General features: G+C 42.7%; 1 protein-coding gene across 5 annotated transcripts in view; it reads left to right on the top strand.

The window, feature by feature from the left end:
• The window catches only part of nrxn2b (neurexin 2b), an 884,672-nt gene that overhangs the window by 357,785 nt on the left and 503,580 nt on the right, over window positions 1-23,307 (top strand). For 3 of the 5 annotated variants that reach the window (XM_084043030.1, XM_084043032.1, XM_084043033.1), the window contains one exon: window positions 18,152-18,313. In XM_084043030.1, coding sequence (XP_083899156.1) covers window positions 18,152-18,313 — 162 coding nt within the window. Of the gene's footprint in view, window positions 1-4,357; window positions 4,382-18,151; window positions 18,314-23,307 lie in introns of all 5 variants that reach the window. The other 2 variants (XM_084043029.1, XM_084043031.1) reach the window with 1 other exon arrangement.

Raw genomic sequence — 23,307 nt, 5'->3', positions numbered from 1 at the left:
CACCTTGCTGTTCATTAGCACACAATTACATGGCTACTTACAGTAAGTCAATAATTTGACCATGTTTATGCATGTCCATTTTGCCAATCAATCAATCAATAATTCAATCAATCAATCAATCAATCAATCAATTCTGCAGATTTATATGAACCATGTAATATCCCACACGCACACACACTCAAACAAATGCATAATGTACAATGTACCATGTACATTGCACATATTTACACACAGTTTAAATGGTGTTTACTCATTGCAGCCCTCGTAGCACCAGCTCTAGTATTGACTGGCTGTCCTGGTGTGTTTTCTAATGGTTATTCTGGTCTACAAGCCGCATTACCCTCCGTTAAACCCTCTCGTCTGATGAGAAATAGAGGGCCGTTCACTCTGCTGCCCCTCCCTCTGCTGCTGTCCCACAATATAGCTTTCATCACTTACTCTTTAAATGGCCAAATTGGAAATTTATAGGAGAGCGGTCGCCGGCCTTACAACTCTCTCTCAGCCGCGGTGATAAATCTGTCCGCGGGGCAGAGAGACCGGGGCCCCCGCGCGCGGCGCCTCATTGATCATTTTCACAGCCCCGTCATTAAATATTTATCCGGCTTATTCGCCGGTGGTCATACTTCAGTAATGTCCGTGGCGACACATGTGTAAAGATCAAGTCGATGGCGTCGGACGCTTGTCGCTCGGTCAACGTCGAGCGAGGCCTCCGGTGGGTTCTTTGCTAAGTTGACACAGCGAGTGTCACGTCGTGTTCTTTCACTTTGAGCAAATACTTTTGCTTGAGTAAAAGTATTTGCGTCAAAATAGGTAATTGAAGTAAAAGCACTCAAATGTATTTATTAACTTTTTTCAAGAGCATTTTTATATAGCCGAAGTATGAAATAGGGCTTAATGGGTTAATGTATGTTTTGTAATGATAATCTAAATCTACAAAGCAACTAAAGCTGTCAAATGACTGTTGTGGAGTGAAAAATCCAATATTTGACTTTGAGATGTAAAATATTGAAAATGGAACTACTCAAGTAAAATAATAGCACCTCAAAACTTTACTTAAGTACAGTACTTGAGTAAATCTACTTTCCCCCCATGGTCTCTGCTGAGTTGACACAGCAAGTGTCACATTGCTATTTTACTGTAACACTAAGCCGCATAGATGCTAAATGCATTAACATAGCCTCCTGCTCCCTAAACCCTCCCAATTCACAATGTTTGGACAACCCTTCACCCAGGGAGCCCAGGAACCCAATGCAAAGCAGTTTGTCTGCTTACATGAATACAAGCTTTATATTTAGACCAGTGATTTGCTAAACCTTTCATGTCAAGGACATGAATATTGTCAGTATTTTGCAGTAAAGCATGAATGCACAGCAGTGTTTTCCAGATTACTTTAATGTATGAATTTATGTAATGAAAATTCAAGTCAGCCTTAACTCCTAAGAAAACGTGGGTAAAATATATTCTGAAAAAGTTAAAGTGGGTAAACTGCATTTAGGAGTGTTTAGGCCTACTCTCCACAACCCCTCAATTTCCAATGCCAGTAGGACAAAACTAGGTTAAAAAATAGAGAATTAAATCCATAGAACCGCATTCAGGTTTTCCACACAGTTCATGTTATTGTCAGTACAAGATCTCACCATGTCTACAGCTCAGCAAGCATATTGTACTGTAAGAAGCACGACATGCAAATCCTCTAACTGAGTATTTGTATCACTGAGTCACTGCAGGTATTTCTGTGACCTGTGTCTTTTTCTCCTCCACTCTCTTTCTTTTTTTTTCGCTCTGCACCATTCAATTTTCATGTCACTTCAGAGATCATCAGACATTTTCGAAGGATTAATTTTCCCACCTCCGCCCCGCTGCGTCGAACAACCGATGGAAAGATATACGCTGGGAATCCAGACATCAAAAACGACTGAGAGGGGATCTGAAAGATAGAGAATCCGAATAGTTCACTTAATAATCTGTCCCTCCAACCCAGCCGCCAAGCGCCAACGTGGCAGTTTTGAAAAGTACAACGTCGTTGTCACCTTGGTCTGTCGAAATGATTAAATCATTGTTGTGCGCCAAATCCCTTGTGCTCAAATCAAATCTTTTTCCCCCTGCGTTTTTTTCTTTCTTTCTTTCATCAGCTCACCACTGAGTGGCTGTGTGGCGTGCCTATGCAAATTCACACCCACTGCTGCAAACGTATTTACCTAATTGTCGGATTTAATGGCAGTCATTAGACACAGCAGCACGTGAGCATGGCCTTATAGATCAAACAGTGGGCGTGTAGGTGGGTTGCAGCCCCACCGGCCTCTCGGCTGGTTCGCCACCTGTGACTGTCACACACACGCCCACGCTCGTAGTGAGAATGCAGGAATACGCCGTCACACACACACACACACACACACACACACACACACACACACACACACACACACACACACACACACACAAAGAAGCGGGACACCTACATTACAGAAACAGCAGCACTGCACCATAACCAACACTTGTATGTTTTAGTGCGTGAATGCAAATGCCCACGCACGCGTGCACCCACACACACCCACACGCACTTTTATTGATACCATCGTGGTGGCAGGGTGGCTGTTCTCGAGTGTCTACAACTTCAGGGCTGCATGTGACAGCGTGTTTTGATGAAAACCTGTAGCTATAGACGGTCTTCTAATGAAAAGCTATCATTACGCCGCTAATTGGCAGTGAAGGTTAAAGTGCCACAAAGCTTTGTAGGAAAATAATGATCTCATGGCAGCTTGATCACATCATGATTATTTCTGTCAGCAGTGCCTTATAGCTTTTTGTCTGCGGAGTCTGCAAATAAACCAGTACCACTTACACAATGGATGAACTGTAAGGCAAGTTTTTTTAAAGTTTTTTTCCCCCCAAGGCCTCTGGACATGGATCTTTGTTGTTATGGGAAAAAAAGAATAAATACATTATATATCTCTCTATCTTTCAGGAGGCAGACGATCGAACGCCAGGGAGAGAATGCATGAGCTAATATTCCCTTTCATTCCCCTCTACCCCTCTCTGTCTCGCACTCTCTCTATCTATCATTATCGGACAACAATAAGCACAGATGTTTGGCTTATAGGCCTACATATAGTTTAACTTTGTTTTGTATCCTATAATCCCCCTTAACCACTTAAACCCTATGTACTGCATTGACCCGGGTCCCCCAGGGCCCTGTATTTGGCCAACTTTTCCTTTCCCTCTTCAGCCAAATCTCTTCGCCGAAAATAGCTGATCTACAAGCTCACAACACGTTGCGTTGCAATGCATCGTGAGCTTGTGGATCTGCTGTTCTTGCCAAATGTTCGCCTATTATGACATGCCAGAATTGGGACCCTATATAGGGTTCATGTGGTTTAGAGGGAATAATCGCTAAATGTCCCAACACACAAGTCATAATGTCTCCTGGTTGTTCATTGTGTCCCCCACTTAGTTTCTCAACCTCTACACTGCAGTCATGTCTGTTGCATACATGTGGAAAAACAAGTGGGACAATGTTTTGTTGTTGATGTTGTTTAGGGCCTGACCACCTTTCCAAGCGATCCAAACACCACGATTGGCCACCTCCACAGCAAATAAAAAAGAAAGAGAAAAAAAAAGAGAAAAGAATAGGGGTCTGTTGAACTGGTCCCCCCTACCACTGACCCGTATTAGCTAACCAGAGTGATTACTAACCCTGCTATCTACTGTTTCCTCATCCCCACCCTTCAACCTCACCCATCCACTTGAAACAACCCCCCCCCCCCCCCCCCACCCATTGAAACTGCCCCCCACCCTTCAATGTGGAAGTTGATTTGCTAACTCTTGTCTCTTTTACTAACAAGCTTCAGAACTCTTCCAATTTTGATTCATTTATTTTTTGTGATTTATTCTTTTTTTCTTTTCTTTTTTACTTTTTCCTTACCTCCTTGTTTTACAACAACTAACACTGTCATTCACGGAATGTGACATCTGTTGTTTTCTCTACTTAACTTGCGATTTAACGTACTAACAAATATATTGTTGTTTTTTTCCTTTTCTTTTATTTATTGGATGACCCTTTAACACAAACAAAAGCACGTTTTTACAATTCATTTCTTTATTTCTTTATTTGGATGTTTTGAGAGATTGAAATCAGGGACAGAATATTATTCCTTTTAATTTCCCTTTGAATTGTAGAAGGATTTCCTTTTTTTGGTTGGGTTGGTTTCTCTTGAGAAGAGAAGCTGTCTTTGACAGAAGGCGACGTTCTTTCTCCTCCACTCTCTTTTTTGGTTTGGGTTGAGGTGTGTTTTATTGAGTTTACGGTTTGTCATTATTATTATTTTTTTCTTTCTCCTTCCCCTGTTTTCTCCTGAAGCACGCAGGCATTGGACACGCTATGGTAAACAAACTGCATTATATGGTAGATATCATTCTAATTGTCTTATACTTTGGTTTGCCCTGGGTTTTCCGTTACCTCTTTCTATTCTTTTTGCTTTTACTGAAAGTCCAATCCGCCATCAATTCCAAGGTAGCTGAGATACTCCACCTCTCTATTTGTCTTTTATTTTAGCCCTCTATGTTATTGCTTTTTATGCCATCCGATACCCTCCCGCCCCCCTCCTGAAATACTTTAATGTGTTCATCCAAAGAGGTCTGCCCTAAAACTATTAAATGAAGCAAATTTTGATAAATGTTTTCTTTTTGTTTCTTTTTCTTTTTCTATAGTTTCTCTCCCATTTTGGTTGATTTGTTTTAGTTCACTTTGAAGACTATCCGTATGAAGAAATAAAGAATATTTATACTACTAAAATTATAGAAGTACTTCTCAATCAAGTACGAGAGAATGTATGAGATGAGTTGCGCTTTTTCCTCAGTTAATTCCTGTTTACTTCCCTGTTTGTTTTTGTTGAAGACCCTTACGGAGTGAACATGTACAGCAGACTTCCTCAAACAGAGATATGCCTCAGCATTGCAGCTCCCGTGACAGACAGTAAATATGCAGTCATAAAATTGCCATTCTTTACATGCTCAGAGACGAATTGACCCTCAGGATTTTGTATTGCATCAGCGATTCTCACATCTTTTTCAAAACAAAGTTGTGTACATTGTCCACTCGGGCACAGCCTTCTTGTTAGTTTGGTTCCACCAGGCCTGTTAGCCACAAACCTGCTGTCCGGGCTAGTTATTATATTTTATGGAGTGATGGGGAGTGTGTTAGACCTCCTGATTTAGAGGCTACGACCCACATTGTAAACAGTGGCCTATACAGTACACTCATTTAATTGACTACCTTTACAAGACAATAGTGCCCTGAACTCAAGGTATAGAAATAAACAGTGTTTGATTAACGGAGCAATAATGTCTATGACACTTGTGAAGACTTAAAAAGTAATAGTACATATAGTAATAGCAAAGTTTGATGCTGAAACTAATTTAAGTATCTTTTAGGTAGCTTGAATATGTGTTAACACGCACGTTAATGACTGATCTTACTTGCTGACATTGGACCTGCAGTTGATTGGCACTGATTGATACCCCTACAGTATACTGTGTACAGTATATATATGGTGTGTATAGGCGTATCTCTGGGAACGTCTCGACTGTGTGCGTTTGACTCCTCATTAACACTAACACTAACTCTGTATACTTCTAAGTTTACTGGCCTCACCCTATGCATGAAGAGACTTGACTTCCCTAATCTCTTTTGTTTTGTTGTTCTTGATATACAGATCGCATTGAGCATATATGTATATGTATATATTTTGGCTAACATATATACATACATATATCAATTGTCCTAATACTATCAATATGGCCATAAAACATGTTAGAGTCTTTATTTTCTATTGAGTTGATTTTATTTGTTTATTTTTTACTTTGGTTTAACTTCAATAATAACTTACTAAAAATGAATAACGACCTCATACCTTCCCTTTCTAAAAAAAATAAAATAAAAAAAAAAGAATCAAAGGAAAAAGAAGAGAGGAGAGATGGCTTTTCATTTTCTGAGTGAATAGAAGACTGACGCGTCAAGCAAACCAATCTGGCCAATCAATCACCATGCTGCGGGAGTTGGTGGAAACAGTTTGGTCTGGAAAAACGAAACGAAAAAAACAATGTTTCTTTTTACTGAAGGCTCGATCAATCTTGGCCAAAATGTGACAGAAGTGACTAGGCCTTTTTGTAGGTCACATTGAAAACATTGCATTTAGAAGTGGGAAACAGTCAAAGCCACTTTCATAAGATTGATTTTTGAGCATGAATACGAATCGCTCTATTCATTGAGACAAGGATACCCCGTCTCTCCTCTCAAGTTTTCCGATTCTTAAAAAACCCTCTCATTTTCCGAATGGTATCATCCGTGATTGTTGACATTGATCCCGCCCTACCCCCACTCAACCCCGAACAGTATCCAGTGGTTGTTCTGTCCTGCACTCATTTGCATGCTACTATTAGCTAGAACCTGACATCAGCATCCTCACAGGGTGTAACAGCTGCTCTAGCCCAGAGCGTGTCAGATCTTTGCACGTGTGTCTAGATGGGTCTTTTATTTTCGCTGCATTATTGTCCTAATACGACCCTTTACCTCAAAGCTACGTGCCTTTCCCATTTGTCTGGTGTTGTGGTGCTCTCAAATTTAATTTGGATTCACTTCCCCCACCTGCTGCATTGTGTCAACCGTTTTTCTTTCGTTTTTTTGTTTGATAGCTCGTCTGTTTGTGTCGTGTCTAATGGAACTGTGCGTCCATTCCCATTATTTCCTGTCATCTTGCCATTTAAGTGCATGGCTCGTGTGTCACCCTACTAGCTTGGGTGGGTGGAATCATTTTGTTTCTTCTTAACCAAAACACACCCGTGTCACATGAAATAACACATTCAGTCCAAATCTGGAACTGGTTTGAGCAAATCAAATTTCAGAGGACTTTGAAAGAATCCTCACCAACTACTACTACCACTAAATTTACTAAAACAAACGTGTTACTAATCTACTGTTTGAATCAAACCTTTGTTGTAATAACTGTACTAACAACCATTTTTGTGTCTGACTTTCCCTTACTTACTAAAGTACTAACCGATTCCGTTCACCCTCCAACCCCTTAACTCTTTCCAACACACGACAATAAAAAAAAATCCCTTGGACGTTCAATGCGTAAAAAAGATCTCACCAGAGCCCCCCCCCCGACCCAAACAGTATCTGTGGCCCTTATGCCCTTGCAAACCTGACGATGTAGCTTCAGTTCAAAGCCCCGTATGGTGGTGGTTCAGTACGTTAAGCCAAAGACTCCACGCTCACAGTTGAAGGAGAGGACCTTCTGCCACAAAGCATTGCACCTGGTCAATTGTAGTCAGCTGGCTGCCAGACACCTGTTGAAGGACTCCACTGCTGAATGGAAAGCCTTCCCCTTCCTCTCCAGTGACCCTCCTCTCCATAGCTCTTGGTAATGACCTATTAGGGGGAAGAGAGATGCCAATGTTGGGTTTCAAAGGTCAAGGTCTATAACTATGTTTGCTTAAAAGGGCCTGGTTGTGCTACATTTTCAGTGTGTGAGCTTTTGGTGTACTGTATGCCATGATATGTTTTATACAGCTGACTAACTCCAACCTATAACACATTTTCTGTCCTAGAGACAAGGGTTTGTTCAGCGGGCGGGTAAGTAATGATCATTAGTCTGAAGAGGCCTCCCCTGAAAATACTGGGATGAAACGCCAATAACAGTAAGTGATACAGTATGCGGTACTGTCAAGGTAAGCTTCTCGCCTCCTCTCTGCCTTGCATGGTTTATTGAAGTCATGTGCATCAAGGCACCATTGCTGAAAGGTGCCAATGTTTATCCCAGGGACAGGTGTGTACTGTACAGGTTGTTATTGCTGAACTTAGTAGAGACCGCGGGCTTAGTGCAAGTAAAGGTAGGAATCCTTTGAGAATGGAACACATATCCTCACAAACAAAAGAGTCAGCTCACACAGTGCTGTCTCGCACAGTGATGTCTTACCGTGTACTCGCACAGGGCTTGATGACGGGAAATAGCTTCAAACATTGTAAAATACACTCTTTCTGCAATTTTTTCCCCCCTTCGCATCAAGGCTACGGCTAACTTAAGCTGCCAGCAAGGTATATGCTTTGATAAATCTCTGCAGTGCTTCTATCAAAGACATGCTGCATGGATTCACTTTGATGCACTCCTTCATGGAAAGCAGCAGCTAGTTGATTATGTTTTTTGGTAGCCTCTTTATTCATTTTCTATCCCAGTCAGCAACTGTATTCGCTGGCAGACTATACTGAAATCAATAATGACAGTAATATGTGCATGAGAGTTTGTTTCTGTTTGTCTGTGCATTTGTGGACAACTGTGTGTGTTCATGTGCCTGTGCAGGGGTGATTGTTTGTATGTGCGGGTGTGTACACACTTTTGCGTGAGACATGTTTGGGCCTAAATGTGGGTTCCGGGCATTTTTTATATTCTTTGAAAGAAATGTAACAATACAAATATGGGAATCCCTGGCCCAAACTCTTTTCAGCTCGGTGTCCGTGGCCAAATACATGAAAACGTTTTTGAACCACTGGCTTAAGACCAGTGTGTGTCACCCGTTTGCCCACCCGACACGGCCACAATTATCTATCGTGACGTGAGGGGGATCCACTCGATGAAGTCCTCCCCGGTCAGCCGCTGTCCTGGAGTGATGTGAACCGTCTAACGGTCAATGAGCCAGTGACACGCTCAGCTGAGTGCACTGCAGGATGCAGCTGTGACAGCAGCAGCACACAAATGCCACTCTCATCCGCAGCAGCCTGGCCCGCAGGAAACTGCAAAAGCTGCCCGATGTGAACTGAAGTGGCCTCTCTTTGTCCCGAGTTCACGATTCGAGCTCTGTGTGCTGCATGGGTGATTCCGTTCAGTTGTAGAACAACTCTTCTTCACACAGTTGGCTGTGTGTGAGGGGGAGATAGACATGGAATGATTGGGGATATGGCGCATTATGATCATAAGTGATCTAATTTCCCCTGCTGCGGGAAAGGCATTAGGTAGCGTATGCTGAATTCTTGGCCTGAATTGAACTTTGCCAATCCGTGCATGGTGCGTGGCTGTAAACAACTCTTGGGCGGATTCCCTCTGATGTATTTGACACATGGCTCAGCACAGAGCCCTGTGCTCAAGCTGTGCTGAATGTTTATCATTCGTAGAGCAGCTGGCTGAATTCCAAGGAACTTGGTAGGCGAATCAAATGTGCTATTGAGCCGGGTCTGTTTGGTACCAACGTATTGTAAAGAAATGTTTTGTTTTAACTGGTGTTAATCGTTGACAGAATGTGTGAACTACATTATGTCTACATTATTCCTCCATTATGGGGGAATGTGAATCACTAGCTGGACTGTGTTCAGTGGCTGGTTAATGCCTTCAGAATTCAGCTCCATCCCTCATCCCTTGATTGTCATTCCAACATGTCACGTGATGCAAACCGTTTTCATCCAACCGGAATTAATTATGCCTCAGCTTGTGCTGACAGGGTATGTGTGCACTCAGCACTCAAATACATCTGTATCCAGAGAGAGAGAGAGAGAGAGAGGGAGAGGGAGAGGGAGAGGGAGAGGGAGAGAGAGAGAGAGAGAGAGAGCATTTAGTTTAGTACAAGAAGGAGTGGGCTGTCAGAGCACTTGAATGTAAATAAAAGGGAGTCTGAAACTGCTCTCGAGCCAATACATCAATTTCACATTATTATCTGTGGGATGACAAGGTGATCAATTTCACCCCATTTTCATTACTTTGGTCCAGCAACAATGAGTCTGAGAGATTCATAACGCGGCTGTGGAAAGTTGCAGTTTCATACACAACGGCTATTGTGTCTGTTGGGTTTTATCAGTGTTTGCCTTCAGTGGGACATAATGGGATGAGCTTCGCCCAAGATGATGCTTCTACGGCAAAGTTGAATGCTTCTGTTGAATGCGTAGTATAGATTGCTGTGTTAACCACTTAAACCACAGTACTTCTTTGACCGGAATTGGTCAACAAAGTACTGTTTTTCTGAATGCTCGCCCCCGGAATATGTTAGGTTTCATGTGGTTAGTTCACTCTGGTAGCAGATCTGCTCTCTACAGTTGAGTAAATGAGTGGAGGATAACAGCAACTGGACATGCAGGAGACTGATATTGTCTATCACTTGTTTATCCTTGTTTCCTAATCTGACATAGTGCATCGTTCACTATCGCAACCTTAGTGTTTGCAGGGGGAGTCTGGTTTGAGATTATAGATACTGTATTGAGACCTTTAAATGCATTTGTTCCATCAAATGTTGAAGGTGGCTGCATTGCTACAGAGCTGTGCACGTCAAACAGAGAAAAATGCTCTAGTTAAACTCCGTTGTTGGTGTCCTGCTGTCAACCCGGTCCTTTATGGCACAATCACTCATGATTACCTTGTTTCTCATCTCTCTTTGAAGAAGGAAAAACGCGGAAGAACAGAAGTTGGAAATTGTTATGGCAATAACCTACTTTAACTGCTGAAATGAAAGTGATTCAGAGCCAGGTGTTTCTGTTTGATACATTGGCGACACCATATGGTGACTCGTGGTCACATCAAATGTGATATCGTCTCTGTCGGGTGGAAACCTCCAAATATGGTGGAAATGTCCACAACTTAATTTTTTTAGCATTCAAGTTCATTCAAAATTAGCAAATCTACAAGCTCTACAAGCTCAAAACGTGTCGCTTCAAGACACTTTTCGAGCTTGTGGATCGGCTACTTTTGATGCTTTTGTGTGACACTGTAGTATGATCAAGTAGGACGTTAATTTACGGGGAAAAAACACAAAAAGTTAGCATATGGAGATAAGAGGTTCCTGCCCAACAGCAACGATATTATAATAATCTCTAGTTCTATTCCAGTTAGTCTCACATATTCAGACGATCAGAAATTTCTGCCTATATCCGCCTAACAACCGTCTGGTTACGTAAAAATGTATTGTATGGGCTTGGATATTTTTAAGGACACACACTTACTGCCTTTACCACACCGACTGAATGGCTTGGCCCAGATTAAGAAGGACCACCCTCCCTCTTTTGCATTGTTTTTTGTTGTTTTCATTGTTACCATCCACCTCTAACCCATATAGAATTAATACGTCACCGGACTTATCAGCATGTGGTAAAAAAAAAGCAACATCAAAAATAACTTACAACAAATTTAAAATGAGAGTATGACTCCACTGACATACACAAATTATTCATAATTATGCACTTCTGAACTAGAACAGTGGTTCTAGAGCCCCAAAATAATCATATTCTGTCCACCTTTGGAGTTATCATGGCAAGGTAACTACACAATATAAACCTCTACGAAAGTGACTCTATCCATGGTGCTGAACATACAGCTCCTGAAGATGTAGTGACTCTGTCCAAGGTGCTGAACTGACAGCTCTCTCTCTGTATGTAAGATGTGGTGACTCTATCCATGGTGCTGAACATACAGCTCCTGTAGATGTAGTGACTCTGTCCAAGGTGCTGAACTGACAGCTCTCTCTCTGTATGTTATATGTAGTGACTCTGTCCATGGTGCTGAACTGACAGCTCTCTGTGCGTTAGATGTCGTGACTCTGTCCTTGGTGCTGAACCAAGCAGCAGCCAGCCAGCTTCTTTGACTGTTGCTGAAGTGACAGCTCCTCAGCAGCTGGATTTCATGTCATTTTTTTTTTTTTTTTTGCACATTCAGAAAAGCATCTGGCAACCCCTCCAAATAATTTGGTGACTCCTCTGGGGATCGAGACTTTATGTGGAGAAAACTAAATACCAGAGTTCATCCTTAATGCATGTTGTATCAAGTCGTGTATAAGTCTTCTTTTTAAACAGGTACATAACGGCCAGTAAGGTTTCTTTAAATCCTAAACTTAATTTTCAGAAGATAGTGTTATGTTGAGCATGTTATATACACACCTGGCTGAAGGAAAGCAACACAACAATTGTGCTACTCTCCTGTCTCGTGAAAGCAGCCGTGTTATTCCATCTGCTCAGACATAATCAATTCCCAGGTGACTGAGGTAATTGGTTGGAGCTGGTTTTGATCTGGTCAGGATCCGGCTGCAATCCCCTCACTGTTGACCTAAGGGGCAAAAGCATATTGCACAGAGTCAATATGACTTACTCCACAAAGCTGTCTCTCAATACACTGGAGGATGTGCACTGTTGCCTTGATCCGTGTGTAATCAGAGGGATACTGCCTTGTGGTCACAGGAGCCACAACAGGTGGCTGAGTTGTGCCTGTTCAGGTGTGGTTGCTGCTGAGGTTGCTGTGGTGTAGCCTTGACATTGCCCAAGCCACATTGAGATTTGCTCGACCCCGAGGACGAAGTCTGAGGAGCATTTATAGGTGCAATAAGTGATTTTCTTTCCTCAGAGTTACTACAGGGGGGCCGCGAAATCTTTGTGTGATCTTTTTTTTACATTAACTACTAGCATCCCTTTTCTGAGGAGAACTTTAACCAAAAATAGTCGATCTACAAGCTCAAAGCGGCTCGCACTGCGAGTCGTTGTGAGCTTGTAGATCGGCTATTTTTGACAAAGAGGTTTGGTGACTGTAGAGGGATAAAAAGAGCAGACCAAGTTTTTAGAGAAATAGTTTGTATACAATATAGAGGGGGTCCCTGCTTCATCTCTCTCTCGGCTAGGGGGTCCTTGGCCTGAATGGTGCATTTATATAGCGCCTTTTTCCAAAGCGATTTACAATGCACATTACATTCACCCATGCAGACATACATTCACACTCCGACAGCGGAGGGAACCATGCGAGGCACCAACTGATCATCGGGAGCAGTTGGGGGTTCGGTGTCTTGCTAAAGTGAAAACAAAACAAAAACAAGTGAAATTGGAAGTGATGACACAAATACATTAGCAGAGAAAATTGGACCTGGACACTAGAATTAAAGCTGGTAAATGGATACTCTCTCCTGATTAGCTGAAATTGGCAACACCCTGAAAATGTATTTTATGTTTATTTAAGATTGGGAGAGACAGGGAGACCCCTTTTATTGAACAAACACTCGATAGCAAGGATTACTTTCAGAATTTTCAGAAAGCTTTAACTTTTTAACAAAAAAACCCAAACATTTCGTTTTAACCAAAATAATATCACTTACGTAAGCTTGTTTAATGTTCAATAATGGTAATGGCAGTGATCACTTCTCAGCTATGGACAGTCTGTGACAAAAAGCTACTAATGGTTATGCAAATACGTTCTTAATTTCAAAGTGCATGCTTTTATGTGAGGGACGAGGGTCCAAAGCACAGTGCGTGAGCGACAGCTAGTGCAATCGTGATGCGCAAATACCATTTAGTCATTGTGAGGTGGCATGATGAGACCTTGACTTTTCCTGTCGGCTGTTGAAATTCAAATGCAACAAATAGCTCTCTCTGAGGCTAATTGCGTGTGTACAAAAACACATTTTCAACCGAACAATGTGTCAAAGTGAAATGCATATCAATTAGCCCAATTAGCCTTGCACAATTTTCCCACTGCAATGTCATCTTCTATAGCAGTGGTTCTCAAACCTTTTGATGTCAAGGACCCCCGAGTTGATATCGTCTCTGTCAGTTGGAAACCTCATAATGTCCAAAACGCGTTGCTTCGCGCCACGTAGTACACTGGACTAGGACACTGTAGTGTAGTATGACGGGCAATTTACAAAAAAAGTGGATAATTATGGATATAATGGATTTATGAGGTTTCTGCCCAACGATATGTATTTGTCGTGGGACAGGGACCCCCATAAGTGAAGATTTGTAAAGATTTGTAAAGATTTGTAAAAAAATGTTGGGATAATACATTACATTAATTTACATTAAATACATTACATTACATTACATTATAGCCAATCTACAATATCTTGATCTATGAGGTATTTCAAAATGCTCACTGACCCAACTCCTGCGGGTCTTGATCAGTTGCGGCAGGACATTAAAACTACCAACCTGTGATGTATTAAACACTAACTCTGGCCAATGATGCAAGTGCTGGTAACATTAGGCCACGGGACATTGCACTGGTCTTGTTGAAGGGTTGACTCACTGACTGTATTGAATAATTCCCAGTGTCCCTTGGGGCTCCGGCTGTGATGCTATAGTTTGGCTTTGTTCATTTTGTGCTACTCTATTTGTTTGTTTATTTTGTTGTGTTTGCGTTTGTTCTCTGGCATCGTCTCAGCAGGATAGTTATTGACATTCGGGTCAAAACATCTGATAACCAAATCAGTCAAATGTCTTTAATTTTTTTTTTTACTGCATTCACATAAAACAAGAATGATCCACTGGAGCAGGTAGGAATTTCAGATCCAAGCAGAGAGAGGGGAGAGTTTAGCGAGCAGGAAGGCGAAGGAGGGGTAAGTGAGCTGAGCTCCGGCAACTGTTGCTAATCTCTCATTTTCCTTCTTTCAGCTGGAAACCCTCACAGGTGTCTGGCAGCTGGCTGATGCTGGTCGTTTAATGACTGGCTAATGGTGCTAATGAGCGGGCCTGTAAGCGGGCTTGCACAGACAGGCTCCCACCGCGGTGCCACCAACAACCAACCGCGGCACAGCAAACACATGCCCCCACCCCCCCACCCCCCACCCCCCTCTGGTCCAAAGACAGGGCATGCTACTAGATTGTTTGTGTTCCACTGTATTTTCACTGAATACGCAATGTCCACACGGCTTTTGGAGGTTCTAATCAGAGCCTTTCGAAGTTCCACATCCGCTACTCAAGATGGAGTTTGTGTTGGGCTTTGAGCCAGGTCCCCCCCCAGGGAAAAAAAAATAAAAGATACAATTCAATTGGGTGCTTGGAGTTTGAGGTGAAGATTCCACAGCTCACTATGAATCATACTGACAGGCCGGATTCCCCTCCCGTACTCCCCCTTAGGCCCGACACCCCCCCTTAGGTCTCTTTCCTCACTGTAGGATCACTGAAGAGGTCAGCCATTGAGTCTGTCGGGAGTCACGCCTAAGACCGCCCAAGACGACCCCTCCACCGCCGACAAGCACATCAGCAGCGCTACTGCTTCCCACGCTTTCTTAACACCAGTTCCGCCAGGCCAATCTGTCTCAGACAGACCCCTCTTTCTCCCCCCAAGTAGCGACAGCAGACATAAAAATGGATTGCCCTGTTCACAAGGGAAGTACGCAAAATAAATCTGTGGAAAAAAGAAAAAGTGACAATAGATTAAATATAATGAAACGTTGAGCACTCAGTGAGGGGTGAGGGCTGATCTGTTGAGTGCGCTTGCCTGGGTTTCCATCATGTCCCTTTATTTCAGACTGTTTGGGCCTCCACGGACGCGGCACTGTGCAAACTTAAACCAATTAAGACCTGAGGCCGATTCTACAATTGCCTTCCAAATCAGTAGTTCTCACACTTTCAAGATCTTTCAAAAATGTTCAAAAATAGCAGATGTACAAGCTGCTATTTTTGAATAGCCAACGCTTTCCTGGTTTTAATAGGTTAACTGGGGGGTCATGATAGCAGTATATAAGTGAGTGCAAAAATGTCCATTGTGTGAGATAATGTCAAACAAACAATAACACAGATAACAACAGCTACTGAAAAAAAAACCACTTAAAACTGAATTAAAACTGCCTGTTAGCTGCAGTACAGTAGGTGTGCAAAAGGTAGAAAACGGGAACCCAATGCCCGTGTGTAAGTCACTGCAGTGCAGTATTATGCAGCTTCTACTAAGGCATGCATACAGCTGTTGAATAAAAAAATATTGGAGAGCTGTGCCCCTGCCTAGGCCAGCTCTATTAGGATAATTAGACTTTAAATGAGTTACTAATTGTGTAGGTCCCTTTCAAATCAAAATGCAGGGCAGGACACAATATAATATAACAAAATCACTGTGGTGCTGTTAGCTAAACACTGATACGATGCGACTTAATTAAACCAAGCAGCATACATTAGCTTCAAATAGAGTGTTGCGGTTCAATATTTGCTCCGTTGTGTTGAAGCGAAAAGAAAAAGAAAATAATGTACCAGGCATTTTGTGATCACTACAGAATATACTAAGCCTATGGGTGGTGGAGAGGATTATGTATTAATTGAATGTTGCATTATAACTTCAATTCGCCATAATGTCCCACTCACCAGGTAGTCTCTGAATTTCCAAGGTAGAGTGTCGAGTTACATTCAAAACAAAAAAGTAACCCCACTAATCATAGCAAGTGTAATTTTCCAGCTCAAAGAGTCCATTCATCCTAGTTCACCACGACAGGCAAATTATGGTTATCTCAATGTTACTTTGTTCTATTTCCTGTTCAAGCTAAGTCACGTATCTGGATAATAACATAATACTCAAAAGTTCTGGGATTTAATATTCCACAGACGGCCACAATTTGAAAAGTAAAACAATAAAATAAAGGTATGTACAGTTTCCCTGCAGAAGACCTTGGGGGAGAATTCTGAAACTCACAGTTCATCCACCACCATAATAAAAGGAAACAAAGGTTGGCTTAAACACCTCAGTCCATATGATCTACAGTAATACCATGCAGCTAGCATAGTTTGTGTTTTGATTCCACAAGGCTGCAGCCACTCCAATCGATCTTAAAACTTTGTTTGGCTAGGGTTGGTCAATAACAACAAAATTGCGTTATTCCCACATATCAATCGGTAGTTGTTTGGTAGCTCTTGCACCTACAAGCTCTTCTAATTTGATGAACAAAGTTCGGTGCCATGTCATTATTCCGACGTTATAACCCCCATTATAACTAACCCTATCCCTAACCCGAACCCCAACCTCACACAAACCTAACATTTGTCGGACAATTGGGACGTTGGAATAATGACATGGCCTTATTAATGAAAGAACAATGGCATCTATTACAGCATGCTAACTTTCCAGTAAGTCACTGATAGTCAGGTTTCTGAACTGTCCACAGTCCACCCATGACACACAAGTTAATAGAAGGAAATCGTGCCATCTTACAATGAGCATTAGTAAGGACCAGTTATATGAAGGCTAAAAATGGGTGACGTGGTCCTTTAAGAACTTTGTTTGGTGTCGGCAAGCCCTGCCGATGCAAAGTTTTTGTTCCGTAGGAGTGTGCTGCATGCTATAGTGTTCAAAGACACACATTTCTGGCTTTGCTCAAAAGAGGCGTCTGGGGACGATTCAATATTGAAAGGAAACAGTCTGATTACCCGGAGTTCGGTGAATGAGGAGCACTTATCACCAAAAACTGGCAAGTGATATTTAGAAACATAGGCCTCCAAAAATAGCATTATTGCAAGTAAAAACGACTGCTTTTGAACTGCTACCGTTTTGAGCATTACTTTTACTGCGGCTCTTGAAGTGAGGTACATGCCTGGAATATTTTTTAAGAGCAGTGCTGTTCATCAAATTTCTCTATTCGAAAGGAAATATCCTATTCCGTTGCGTGTATCTGACATCTAAAGTTTGTAGAACAAAAAAAAAAGGAAGGCTATCTTCATAAAATAGTCATGAGTGGGACCCAGAGATTTTCACAAGAACATGATTGGGGCATAAAGAGAATACGTTGACGATTAATAACCAAACTGAGTCCATTAGAGGTTTATGCATCCAGGACAGACCGTTGATCATTTTGGACAAGCACGTGGATTGTTGAGATTAAGTGCGATCAATAGCGGTTCCTTTAAATCTCTTTCTCTCGTAGAGAAAGAGTTACCCCAAGTTGAAATACTTACAGCTTAATCAAGCACAGATCCTCTTTCAAACTGAGGGCCAGGGACCCTCAGTGTTCCTTGATGGGGGTTCCAAATGGACCCTTGTAGGTAACGCTGAGAGTACTGGGGGTCCTTGAAATAAAATAAAAACATTGAGAACCACTGACCTAAGCTAAAAAAAAACATTTACCGTCATTAGTAACCAAGCGATCACAGCGCCGCCCCAGTGGCTCAACCTAGGCAACTGCACTCTGGAGTGAAACCCCTCCCTCTCCTGTGGCTCGCGCCAAAAAGCGACCAATCAAACGACAAACCACGTAGGGGGCAACCACGCCTGGCGCCAGTGTTTAATTCAGCCTCTTCCTTGTCTCTCCTCTTCATTCTACTCGCTCCTCTTCCTCTCTCTCTCTCTCTCTCTTGGCTATCATCTGTCTCCCCCTCCCCCCCACTCACTATCACTCTCTCCTCCTATACCGTCTGTCTGTCTTTGGGCCCTGCCAATGCCAGGTGACCATCTCGGTGGATGGCATATTGACCACCACAGGCTACACCCAGGAAGACTATACCATGCTGGGCTCCGATGACTTCTTCTACATCGGGGGGAGCCCCAACACGGCCGACCTGCCCGGGTCCCCCGTCAGCAACAACTTCATGGGCTGCCTCAAAGACGTGAGTGTTGTGTTGACCGCAGGTTTGCCTGTGGGGTGAATCTGAAATAAGACTGCTGGGTCATCTGTGTGCTGTTGAAAATGAAATGCACGGTTCACATACAGACACACGCACACGCATGCACAAACGCACCCACGCGCGCACATACACACACGCACGGTCGCGCGCGCACACACACACACACACACACACACACACACACACACACACACACACACATGCACACCATCCCTCTGTGCAGTGCAGACATATGGCGCGTGAGAGTGGGAGGGGGGGTCATACGTGTTGTGGGCTCTCCCAACGCTTTAATTTCTTTCCTGCCTATCTCCTTGGGAGTGAACTTGGGAATGTTGGCGCGCGCACACACACACACACACACACACACACACACACACACACACACACACACACTTGTGCTGCACACAGACAGCTTACGTTTGGCTACACTGCCAACAAACGACAATTGATATAAAAAACATTTGTATGTGACTTTGTTATGGTCCAAAGGTATAGTATGACAGGAGATGCGGTCGAACTTAAAGTTATATTTTCAAATATGGCCCCCGGCCCTTTAAAAAGTTTGTAGAAAAACGCTTGTTTCATTTACCTTTAGTGAGGAACTGCATTTAATTTAATCCCCCCCCCAGGGTCTAGTACGTATCAATTTAACAAGCTGTCAAGAGCACCAATCTTCGCCAAAAAATATGATGCCCTTGTAAACGTAATGGCTTAGACCAATGCGACGCGACGTGGTGCCCATGCCGTTTCCCTCATAAAGCCGGGGCTGATTGAATAAGTAATTACTTTTCTCATCACTTTTAATGGATCGCACAGTAATCACCACATCTCTAACTTAATTATGCCCGTAGAATTACATTTTCATTATTTGGATTGCTATCGCTAGAGTCCCCCGGTGGGCCTTAAACGTCCCCAAGGCGTTTAACTACCCTTTCTCTCATCAAGGCCAGACGGGATTTACTGCCAGTGTTGGCTGGGCATGCCCACAGACAGACACGTACATGGACGCGCATGCGGGTTCAAGGCCTTTTTTATTGTCACATGTACACACAATACAGCTGGTAGTAACATCACAGGCAATGGGATTCTTGTACTCAATGGTGTGAGATGAACATTTTAATATAAGACTAACTAAAATGCAAATCAGTTGATAAAAACAAGTCTATCTGCTTTATCTATCTATATCAGTGGTTTTCAATCCTTTTCACATCAAGGTCCATTATTTATTCGGCGTTTGAGCCACGGACCATTGTTTGATGAGATTCAGACGATTATCAGACCCAAGACTTATATACAAGACAAATATATTTTGCTATCGTTGGATACGATTTTGTCCATGATTCCATGCTGTATTGACGTTGGTACCATAAGGAGAGATAACAGGCAAACTTTGATCAAAATAGCAATTATTTGATTAAGTAATGCAGATGTTTAATAATATTTTAACTCTTGAGAGCGTAAAATGAAACCAAATGGACCCGTAAGGGTCCATTTGGTTTCATTTTACGCTCTCAAGAGTTAAAGATCTATAAGGGTCCATTTGGTTACCGACTCTCCATCATCTATCTATCCATGTATCTATCCATGTATCTAGCTAGCCGGCTAGCTACAGTAGCTAGCTGGCTGCAGTAATGGTGGAAAAGTGAACAATTAAAGCAAACGGAGAAAGACAGACATATATGTGGAAAACAATAGACAGACAGAAAAGAAAAGAAAAAAACACCAGGTATTTATAGCGCCAAAGAGAGAGAGACAGACAAAGAGGTGTGAACGGTGAAAATAGAGGTAACATGAAGTGAAGAGGAGTTGTGAGCAAACATGGCAGATGGCGGATAGCGTTTGCGGTGAAGAGACTGTCACGCCCGGATGAGTGATCTCCCATGAATTAGCTTAGCAGGATAGACCAATTAAGACAAAATGCAAGGCGTAAATGAGCCAGGAATGAGGGCAGGCTTGAACAAACCCAGACAATGAAAAAAAGGTGTGATATGCACTTTCTGGCAAAGAAGGTGAAAGAGTTAGCGGGAGAAATGATGGACGGATATAGTCGTTTGTCGGGCAGAAACCGCGTATCTCTGCATGCCGGCTGCTTTTAAGAGGTGCTGATCAGAGCGCCTTTTCCCCGGCAGAACGTGAGTGCTTTTTAAAGCACTAATACGAAAAACGTCAGAAAAGCTTATGATGTCGACCGCTTTTTGAGTGGTGCCAACCACTCCTATATCTGACTTTGTCTGTGTGTCCGTCCGTATGTATGTGCAATAAACAAACATTGATGACACCATCAATACGGGGCTCATCAAAGGCACCACTCTCTTCACACAGGGTGTGATTTTTTATTAGCTATCCAATTACGACTGTATACGAATGCAGAGCTGCTCGTCCGAGTCGATGTTCTCGCTGTGCCCTGCTGTCAGATGCAAGACAGATGCAGCTGTTAGCAGAATCTGTCAGCACCACTGCCCTAAACATGTAATGCTGTTGTTAGTAGGAATAAACACAGAAGCACCAGGGAGGAAGTGGACTAAGAAAGCGGAGGAGCCAAATGTATTTCCTGTTACCACACAAAAAAGGAGGTGGTACCTCCAGGGCCCAGAGGCAAAAACAAAGGGAAAAACGTATAAACGGAGTAGTTTTCGCATTCCTAAGCCAATAATTTGTTTACTGGCGGCTTCATGGGGTGTGCAATTGATAGAGAATAAGTTATTCTTTGGGTGAACTACTCCTTTAACCAAATGGGTTCCCAGATTGGCGACCGAGTAGTCGCTCAAGCCAGACAACTAACAGGTATTCCACAATCTTTGAATGCTATAATTACGCCCCCTGAAAGCGGTATACAAAGGACGTAGTCAGCGTTTGTCATTTCCGTTCACGAAAATAATTCCACAGTCTTTATGAATGCTATAATTACGCCCCCTGAAAGCGGTACAAAGGAAGTAGTGCAGCGTTCGTCTTTTCCGTTCACGAAAATAATATTTAGAAATTTCAATGTCTCGGCAGCAACGTAGATAATTATGCTTTGACTAATTTCCTTCACAGTAGGATAAATGTACACAACTGCAAAGACGAAATGGAAGTAGGGGGGAGGCGCTTTACTGCCTTGAACCGTTTTAGCGCTTCCGAGGCACAGCCTGTATGACGGAAGCGTTTGGAAATTGTGAGCGAGTGTGTACATTTTGACAATAGGCAAATCGACATCGAAGTGGCCGGGCAGCAGAGCTGTCAGACGGAGGAGGGGGAACGGAGCCATCGGTGTTTGTTTCTGGATGTTTGTCTATAAAAGGTCGATACATTTTAACCCATTCAATGCGGGAACGCATCTGTGTCATTTTAGATTTCTTTGGCTATTCAAACCAGATTGCTATTCTTTAACAAAAGTCGTGAAAATGTTTGCAAATCTTTGACAATATATACATTTTTAACTCAAATCTTTGCTTTTGGGGGTCCCTGGAACACAATATTTTTAGATGGGGGTGGTCCACGGACAAATACATATCATTTTGGGTGGTCCTCGACATGAAAAAAGTTTGAGAACCACTGATATTATAGCAACATAAGTTGTTAGGATTTAGAAGACATGTAGAATCCCCAGAAGCAAATTTTCACTATTGTTAACTCTCTGAGTGCCAAAAAAGGAGTTATCCCGAGTTATTTCTGAATGCCCTCAGTGCCCAGAACGAGTTATCCCGAGTTTAAAAAAATAAATAAAACCATTTAATTTTTAATAATTTTCAAAACCCAAGATATTGTGATCCAAAGATTTGCTGCTCCATTCACTTCTTGTTTAACTTATCATCATTATTATTTTTTACTTTAAAAAAAATTGCTGGCACAGTATGAACATATTTTTAGCGGCGCTAGTCGCTCTATACCTTTAGGTATAGAGCGGATCCTGCTCTATACCTGACTTTGTCCGTGTGCGTCAACGTTCTGATTGGTCAGGTGCGTACGTCAACAAAGTGATTGGTCAAGCTTCACGTGACACGTGGCTATAAACACATTATAAATACATATCGATGACAAAATGTATCAAAGGCGCCGCTACCTTCACACAGGGTGTGAGCCCAAAGTATAAGATGATGGTTATAGCTAAAAAAAATGTAAAATGTCACAATATGTGTTCCTGGATTGAATGGGTTAAGAGATATGCAGTATATTATTATATATTGTGATAAATATATTATGTTAAAATGGCATAGCACTAGTCAAACAGACAGGAATCTAATGTTGGATTTAAGGTAAGGTGACACGGTGAATGTTAAGTATCTTGGAGGCGTATAGTTTGGATTCGGACACAACCCTTGTTGTGCTCAGGTCAGTCTTGGCTCGTGATCTTCCATAGGGTCGGTCTCTAACATACATTTTGATCCGAGGTCGGACAACTGGAGAAGAAAAGATAGCCGCCCAGGGAGAGGGCATGGAGAGAACCCCATGGCGAGAACAAACAAGTGAAAAGAATCACAGACCGATGTGGGAATCATATACGCACAGATGCAACGAGAACGGAGGCGAGCGCCGGCAGGGGTGGGCTGGTGTGTTTTCATCCGTGCGCTATAGTTCAGTGGCGTGGCCCGGATTACCCGCGGTGTCGGGGGGGGCGCGGCGCTAGGCTTTCGTGCCGCCACCGTGGTAAACACCTTTGATACGCCAAAGGCCTCTGGGCACCGGAGATTCCCACAGAGAGCAAGGGGGACACGGCGCCAAAGTGTGTGTGTGCGTGTGTGTGCGTGTGTGTGTGTGTGTGTGTGTGTGTGTGTGTGTGTGTGTGTGTGTGTGTGTGTGTGTGTGTGTGTGTGTGTGTGTGTGTGTGTGTGTGTGTGTGTGTGTGTGTGTGTGTGTGTGTGTGTGTGTGTGTGTGTGTGTACTACAATATTTTTGAGGGCCAAATGTCCCCATAAGTATAGTAGAATTTGACATTGTGAAGGCTAATGTCTGAAATGTTTGTTTTATGGGGAGTAGACATTTAGAAATTAGGTCTA

This window comes from Gymnoscopelus microlampas (genome assembly GCF_963454915.1).
Source record: "Gymnoscopelus microlampas genome assembly, chromosome: 19".
Taxonomy (NCBI): Eukaryota; Metazoa; Chordata; class Actinopteri; order Myctophiformes; family Myctophidae; genus Gymnoscopelus; species Gymnoscopelus microlampas.
The sequence above is the reverse complement of the archived record's forward strand: the minus strand, read 5'-3'. Positions and strand labels throughout refer to the sequence as shown.